Here is a 9,205-nt window from a genome sequence, read left to right as displayed (position 1 = left end):
GCAGGTCAGATAGAGACAGAGCTGCTGAGTGGTAGGTCAGATAGCGACAGAGCTGCTGAGTGGCAGGTCAGATAGCGACAGGGATGCTGAGTGGTAGGTCAGATAGCGACAGAGCTGCTGAGTGGCAGGTCAGATAGCGACAGGGATGCTGAGTGGCAGGTCAGATAGCGACAGGGATGCTGAGTGGCAGGTCAGATAGCGACAGGGATGCTGAGTGGCAGGTCAGATAGCGACAGGGATGCTGAGTGGCAGGTCAGATAGCGACAGGGATGCTGAGTGGCAGGTCAGATAGCGACAGGGATGCTGAGTGGCAGGTCAGATAGCGACAGGGATGCTGAGTGGCAGGTCAGATACCGACAGGGATGCTGAGTGGCAGGTCAGATAGCGACAGGGATGCTGAGTGGCAGGTCAGATAGCGACAGGGATGCTGAGTGGCAGGTCAGATACCGACAGGGATGCTGAGTGGCAGGTCCGATACTGTGATTTCAATAAGAAATAGGGAGTGTCAAAAATAAGTCACCACAGCACTAGTAGCACTACAGTATGTGTTATATAATGGTTTATCCTCCACCCTACAGTATATGTGATAATGGTTTATTATCCTCCACCCATAATGGCTTATCCTCCACCCTACAGTCCTCCGTTCTCCGGCTCAGATCCCATGAAGACGTACAACATCATCCTGAGAGGCATCGACATGGTGGAGTTCCCCAAGAAGATCTCCAAGAACTCTGCCAACCTCATCAAGCGCCTGTGCAGGTCAGCAGTAGTGCTGGGAGAAGTGTCGTTTACTAAAGGTAGGGTAAGCGTCCAGTGTTCGAAAAGTTTCTCAAAAACGGTAATGTATTACTAAAATAAAATGATATTACTAGTTACTGGAAAAAGGTAATTTAACTTTTTATAATTAGGACTTAGGCATGAGACAAAAACTAAAACATCTCCATTAATTCAAGACCTCATGCCATGGCGTCATTTTTGGGTCAACTATTCCTTTATGGTATGTTTCATATTAATAATCCAAATCTTCAAAGTAACTATATTATTTAGTATTTACTGAGTGGCGTAACAACATGTGTGCATTTCCCAGGGACAGCCCCTCAGAGCGGTTAGGTAACCAGAAGAACGGAGCGAAGGACATCCAGAAACACAAGTATGATCACATGATTTATGTTCTGTAGTGTAATCACTTAATGCGATGGTCCTCAACCAGTGGTCCGGGGACCACCAGTGATCTTCGAGGGGGTTCCAGGTGGTCCCCAGCTAAATCATGCAGAAGAGTTGTTAACCAAATGGACCTTTATTAGTTGTGGCATTTCTGATACTTCCGTGACCGTGGAGAGCGAAGGTCCGTTTCTCAGTGGATCATATCGTCATGGTAACACATTTAATGTCATAATGATCATATCGTCATGGTAACACATTTAATGTCATAATGATCATATCGTCATGGTAACACATTTAATGTCATAATGAACATATCGTCATGGTAACACATTTAATGTCATAATGATCATATCGTCATGGTAACACATTTAATGTCATAATGATCATATCGTCATGGTAACACATTTAATGTCATAATGATCATATCGTCATGGTAACACATTTAATGTCATAATGACCATATCGTCATGGTAACACATTTAATGTCATAATGATCATATCGTCATGGTGACACATTTAATGTCATAATGATCATATCGTCATGGTAACACATTTAATGTCATAATGAACATATCGTCATGGTAACACATTTAATGTCATAATGATCATATCGTCATGGTGACACATTTAATGTCATAATGATCATATCGTCATGGTAACACATTTAATGTCATAATGAACATATCGTCATGGTAACACATTTAATGTCATAATGATCATATCGTCATGGTGACACATTTAATGTCATAATGAACATATCGTCATGGTAACACATTTAATGTCATAATGAACATATCGTCATGGTAACACATTTAATGTCATAATGAACATATCGTCATGGTAACACATTTAATGTCATAATGATCATATCGTCATGGTAACACATTTAATGTCATAATGACCATATCGTCATGGTAACACATTTAATGTCATAATGATCATATCGTCATGGTGACACATTTAATGTCATAATGATCATATCGTCATGGTAACACATTTAATGTCATAATGAACATATCGTCATGGTAACACATTTAATGTCATAATGATCATATCGTCATGGTGACACATTTAATGTCATAATGAACATATCGTCATGGTAACACATTTAATGTCATAATGAACATATCGTCATGGTAACACATTTAATGTCATAATGAACATATCGTCATGGTAACACATTTAATGTCATAATGAACATATCGTCATGGTAACACATTTAATGTCATAATGAACATATCGTCATGGTAACACATTTAATGTCATAATGATCATATCGTCATGGTAACACAGTGTGTCTTTGCTGCAGGTGGTTTGAAGGGTTCAACTGGGAGGGCCTTCGCCAGGGAACCCTAGACTCTCCTTTCACTCCTACTGTAAGTACTATATCTACTGGAACTGTGCACTGTACTGTACTGTACTGTACTGTACTGTACTGTACTGTACTGTACTGTACTGTACTGTACTGTACTGTACTGTACTGTACTGTACTGTCCTGACTGTAGGCCTACTGTACCAACTCATCAAAGTCAGGGAACGCTGGCCTCTCCTTTCACTCATATACTGTACTGTATCTACTGTACTGAGTAGGCTACTCAGTACAGTAGCCGCTGTACTGCACCACCTATTTTTTTTATATTTTATTGAGGGATGCTAGCCCCTCCTATACACAGGTTTAATGTGTTTTGTAAACACCATTGGAAATGAAGGGAAAATTTACGTCATAATGTGCCATTTACGCCATTATTGTCTCTTTATTGTTAATGACGTTTAATGTTTGTGTTGGCACCGTTTGTTTTACATCACCATTACATCACCTAATCAACATGATTTAGACTTTAATATATTAGCGCCCCTCACTTCACACAGGTGTGATTTCTTTATGTTAACCCATTCAGGCCTGACATCGAAATAAATAAATAAAAGTTTTCTAAATCCTGACAATTTTCGGAAAGATTTGAGGCACATTTTAACGATTTAAAAAAAATAGCAGACCTACAAGTTAATATATATATGAGCTTGTAGATCTGCTATTTTTCAATAGCTAAATTATAACATAATAGATAATAAAATAGTTATAAATAATAGTTTAAAACACCAAAAGGGGTTACCGCCCAAAATGGGTTAAAGGGTAAGAACACTTTGGTAGAGGTTTGGGTTGTGTAGTTACCTTGCCATGTAACTCCAAATATGGACAAGAAATCTAAAATAATTGCTCCAATGATTATAATTTGATAATTCAAAAAAATCTAAATATGCTCCTCATTGACTTACATTGTACACTGAAACAGCTCTCAAAGTCACTCTTTTAGTACACAAAGAAAGTTGATTCAGACAATAATATAACATCACCAAAACTCATACTGTTCTTTTACTTTTAGTGCTTTTGTACTTTTGTTTGTTTTTTTAAATAAAAATCACACCCGTGTGAAGTGAGTGGTGCAACTCCGTGTGGGGGTCCCCGGGGGGTCTGCGGAAGTTCCAGACCCACAGGAACGCGGCCAGGGTGCGAGCCGCCCCGCATCCGAAACGGTCGAGATATGACAGAGTTACCGTGTGGGGGGGTCCCCGGAACGGAAACTGCCCATAGATCCGAAGTCCCGTTAGTCCGAACATGCACTGCTCCCGTGCTCCCGTGCTTGCGGTTAGGTTTAGGTTAGGGTTAGAGATAGGGATAGTAATTTCGGAACAATGAACCTTCTGACTAATGACACGGCACCCCTGGAACATCCAGACCCCCAGAAATGCGGCCATGGGGCAGGGCCGTTTCCGGCGAAACGCCCCGCATCCGAAACGGTCGAAAAATGACAGATGTGGAGGTCCCCGGGGGGTCCCCGGAACATCCAGACCACCAGGAACGTGCCCGGGCCGTTTCCGGCAAGCCACCCTGCATCCGAAACGGTTGAGAAATGGTGAAAACCAACCAAGCTATTTTCGTGCTCGGACAGACAGACCCAGGGACCCAGGGACAGACCCAGGGACACACATAGCTGTGTAATGGAGTGGTTGCACCACTCAACTTCCTGTTGATTTTTATGAGTTTTTGGCAAGGTAACTATACACAGCCCCAACCTCTACCACTTTAAAACTTAGATTATGTAAATTTTTGAGGGGGTGACCACAAACATTGTCCTACACAAACATTATATGGAGAACTTTACATCATAGTGTAAATTTTACATCATCATAGTCAAATTACGTAAAATTTTACGTCATAGTCAGTGTAAACACGAACATTATGTATGTTAATGATAAATCACACGGGTGTGATTTCTTTAGGTGAGCATCACTTCTTGTTGGAAAAAAAGCACGTTAGGCCTTTAATTAATGCCAATTCATGCCAGCTCACAGTCCTGACTCCTGACCTCCCCCCCTTAATTTCTTCCCTTGCTGATGGCTGTGATAGGCCTCGATTCAAGAGTCATTTATTTCAGTGGTTCACAACATGAATAACTTTAAGATCAGTAAAATACAGTGTCTGCATGAAAAGTAATCAACAAACTATACTATAAAAAGTGGTCAAACACTGGCCAAATTGTCAAATAATATAAGAAAGAAAATAGCTGATCTACAAGCTCACAACACCTTGCTTTGTGAGGCGTTGTGAGCTTGTAGAATGCTATTTTCAATATTTATCTGTGGAATTGAACATGTATTGCATCAACTCCTACATGCCAAGTGGCAGTAGGAGTCTAAATATGATTATTTTGGGGTGGTCACAACCTGAAAAGTTCAGAACCACAGATTGTATTGTACTTGCGCAAGCAGAGTGCGCATAATAGTTTTCCTTTTCGTATGTCGCCGTTTGATGTGTATGCGCCGTGCCAGCATATGGCGTAATGACTACTTGTGCTTGCTATGGCAGTGGTGTCACTAAAACATATCGTCATTACGTCACCATCGAAATCCAATTACACCCTGGCATTGGTCCTTTAATCCACATCTTTATTACGTCATCATTGAGAGCTAGTTGTACCAGTTATACCCTGACGTCATATGCTGCTACGGGTACATATACATATGATACACATACATCAAACGGGGCATATGCAAAGTAACCACAGTATACCGCTAATCAACTTACAAATAACATATACATATAGAGGCATTTCCTTTAATCCACCCGACACTGATCGACATACACGTCACCATCGAAAGCCGTCACTCATCCGTATTAATTACAACATTACGTAATTGATTGTTGTTAATTACGTAACGAAAGAATGAATTTGAAATAAATTAAATAGAATTACCTTCATGTTCTTCAACAGAAGAACATGAAGGTAATTCGTGTTTTTCTTTCACAGAGATGCTGACATGTGACAGTTTATAGCGGTCGACAGTACTTGCGCGCTTACTAGTGTGCAACAAGCAAGTAGGCACTCGACAGAGTGCAGTTCTAGTTTAATATGGGGAGACCGGTCCACATACTGTACATACAGCCACCAACACAGTTAGTTTCATAATATGGGAAGACATAATCAAATGTTTTATGGTCCCTGGATGGCTTGATTCTATATGCTTAAAATAATTGATATAAACATGATTGGAAATCTCTAAAGGAAACATGAATGGGGTCTGGATCGGAACTATAGGGCTATAAGTAGACATTGGCTTGGCTAATTGGCCAAATCCCAAAATGTAGACTTCACGGATTGGCCAAGCTTTGCATGACGCTTGTGTCGCCGTGCCAATTATAACTGTGCTTATTTTGACGTGGATAGAACTGATCTTTGAACTGAATTGATTGAAGTTTGAATGGATATAATCATCCTCATTCCTTCAAATGAATCCACGTTATCTAGAATCCACGTTGGTCCACCTAATCCATTAAATCCGGGAAAGCATCTGTGTAATTTCCTAGCGTTGACCTATTCCTATTGTAAATAGCAGATTTACAAGCACACAGCGCGTCACTTAGTGCCGCGCTGCAAGCTTGTACATCTGCTCCAGCATTTGATTGAGTGTGTTCGTCTAAGCACGGAGTGCCTCTCTATCCAGCACAAGGGGGGAGGTGTGTGGGGGGGTAATCCAAGGCACCGCTCACTTCACACTGGATGTGATTTTTTAAAACATCTTGAACGTGTAAAAACTGCTGTTTTCTGAAGGCATTATTCTGCAGAGCCGGCCCTCGTGACTCTTATAAAGGATTAATTGAAGTGGGCGATGATGCTGCGATGGACGCTGCACCTGAAAGGTGAGCCCAACCTGCATAACTACTATGCGGCCGTAGCTGTGGGCAACCAGATCTACTACTTCGGTGGCTCGTGCACCGTCAAGGGCCAGGTGGAGGTGCACGTCTTCAACGTGGTGTCCTTGCGCTGGAGAAAGCAGGGAGCGCGACAACAGCAGCGCCCACCGGAGGTGCCTTCCGTGTTCTGGGGCCACACAGCCGTGCTGATTGAGGACGTGGTGTACGTGTGGGGCGGGTACCCTCACTGCAACGCCGTGTACGCCTTCGACGTGGACGGCAAGCACTGGTCTCGGCCCGAGGTGTTTGGTGCCCTCCCGGAGGGGCGGGACGACCACTCGGCCTGCCCGCTGGGCAGGGTCATGTACGTCTACGGCGGCTTCAACGACTCAACGGGATACTCCAATGATGTCTACAAGCTGGACACGGCCACCATGGTCTGGTCTCTGGTGGACGCCAGGGGCACTCCAGCATCCGCGTCCGACTACCACTCGGCCACACTCATCGGGGCGAGGATGTTCGTGTTCGGGGGCCGCGGCAACGAGGACAGCCCCTACAGTGTCGCCATGTTTGACATGGAGACGGAGAGCTGGCTGAGCACGCATTCCACGGAGCAGCGTCTTCCGGAAGGACGCGTGGGCCATCCGGCCTTCGCCTACAACGACGAGCTGTACTTGTTCGGTGGCGAAAGCTTTGCGGAGACCTTCAATGATCTGTGGAAGTTCAGCCCGGACACGTTGTCCTGGGCGAGGGTGGAACCCCGCGGGAAAGGCCCGTCGCAGAACTTCTGGTGCTGCTGCTGCACGGCGGGAGAGCTCGTTGTCATCTTTGACGACGACCTGTACATCTTGGACTTGAGTCCTAGTCTGAAGACGTTGTGCAAGCTGGCGGTTATTCAGTGCGGTCTGGAGCGGTCGGAACTCCCTCACGACATCAGGTGGGAACTGGCAGCCATGACGAAAAGACACTGAGCCTCAGTGTCAGTGACTCAAGAAGAAGAAGATGAAGAAGAAGAAGAAAGGACAGGTTTAAAATAACATCTAGCCTTTTTTTCCTACTTAAAGTATATTGATCCCAAATTAATGGTCAGGTCTATTTGCATGAGGCCTATATCCCTGTCATCTAGTTCCACCAGCAGCCCTTATAGCATAGGGCGGAGTCCATAAGCATATCGCTACTTATGCTATTTATTGCTGTGTTTTGTTTTTCTTTTTTCTTTCAAGCCTCGGTTGTCCCATACAAGCCGCCACCGTCTCTGACGAAGTGGAGTGAATGTAATTTCACCCCACTTTGGTGTGTTTAGCAGACCATGTTGGTCAGTAGAAAAGCCAGTAGAAAGACTACTGGACAACAGTATAAGGTAGAAGGGTCTCTGGACAACAGTAACTTTTTACTGTAACTTTATACTGTGTTGTTTTCATCAGGTATAGTGACCTCTAGACAACAGTCAACAGTGTAACTTTAATGTGTTGTTTCCACACAGGTAGAAGGACCTCTAGACAACAGTAACTTTGACTGTTTCCCCGTGGACACAGACGAGCCCCCGCCCGACGAGGAGTCTGGATGGGACATGGAATTCTGACCACAATCACCCCCCCCCCCCCCCCCAGTAATAAAACAGTGCTGTTTTGATCAGCTGTGTAATTGACTGCATAAGGAAACTATAATTGTGATAATGCTAGTGCTACCGTGTCCGTCTGGTATTAGTATAGTCCTTTAACTGTATGTCTGTATATATTATCTTTGTATTGACACATTGATCTCGCTTATAAGTCCATATGTCCAAAGTCTGGCCCAGACCAGGGGGACCATTGTGTCTAAAATGTATTATTCATGGCCCTCCTGATGGGCCATGAATTTCAATGATTTGAAATGAAGACTCAGTAGAATGAAATGAACCTGAGCACATACACTCAGTAGAATGAAATGAACCTGATCACTCACTAGAATTCCTACTTAACTGGTGTCTCACTCTCGGGATGTGATAGAATGGTCATGTTTAATTTGAGTTTAAGGTCACTACTTCGGTAGACTTGATGCGAATGGGCGGAGAAGTTGCGATTCTTGCATATTTAATTTGCCTTCACACTGGCTGTGTCAAGCGCAGCAAGGACACAAAGCAGGGAATTTTATCAATGTGTGTGTGCGAGCACCAGCCACTGTTCTTTTGGCCACATGAACGAGGCACAGCGGAGACGGGAGCGCAAAATTATCCGAAGTTTACAATAGCTACTCCCAGAGTCCCATATATATAGCCTAATCTAGTTCCCAGAAGTTTTCTTTTTCGCCACTAGGCGGGCGAGAAAGACAATTATTATGCATATGCCATGTTAGCTATAGCCTACAGTTCATAAATCATGCTGAGCTAAACATGTGTTTTCATTTTGAAGTATTTATATTTAAACAAGATGAAGAATGTATCCACCTGCACACAGTGACAGCCCTCCATGTTTACGCACGACAGACAGACAGAATATTCTGTACACTGCAGTGTTTCCTTTCCATAAGCAATAGATTAATGTACTTGTCCTCATATTTCGATGAGGGCTTCGGTCTCCTTATTTGACCACGTCACATGGTAACCTAACGGGACATCTTTGTACTGTGTAAAATGAATAGCCCTTCTCCGTCTCCAACTGTGTTTAGCTCCTTATCCGCCACATAGTTTGCTTCATTTCCTCCCACCTGCACCGAATCGTAATCAAGTGCGATTGGAAGCGAAGCGAAACCCCCTGTTTTTGGCTGGAGTAGAATGCGGTTCTTTGATGCGCATTAGGATTCGAATGAGCCTTCACACCTGCCAAACGAAGCGCACTTTCTGACAATGCGCAGCAGGATTCGTTTTAATCG

General features: G+C 43.5%; 1 protein-coding gene across 1 annotated transcript in view; it reads left to right on the top strand.

Annotated features, from left to right (window-relative positions):
- The window catches only part of LOC310870026 (cGMP-dependent protein kinase 1-like), a gene marked incomplete at both ends in the record, with an annotated part of 20,699 nt that extends 12,762 nt beyond the window's left edge, over window positions 1-7,937 (top strand). The window contains 4 exons of the mRNA XM_083781040.1: window positions 637-759; window positions 1,088-1,150; window positions 2,474-2,544; window positions 7,843-7,937. Of these exons, the coding sequence (XP_083637166.1) occupies window positions 637-759; window positions 1,088-1,150; window positions 2,474-2,544; window positions 7,843-7,937 (352 nt within the window). The remainder of the gene's footprint in view (window positions 1-636; window positions 760-1,087; window positions 1,151-2,473; window positions 2,545-7,842) is intronic.
- Window positions 7,938-9,205: the final 1,268 nt, after the last annotated feature.

Source organism: Protomyctophum parallelum (genome assembly GCF_964188405.1).
Source record: "Protomyctophum parallelum genome assembly, chromosome: 14".
In the NCBI taxonomy this organism is placed as follows: Eukaryota; Metazoa; Chordata; class Actinopteri; order Myctophiformes; family Myctophidae; genus Protomyctophum; species Protomyctophum parallelum.
The sequence above is the reverse complement of the archived record's forward strand: the minus strand, read 5'-3'. Positions and strand labels throughout refer to the sequence as shown.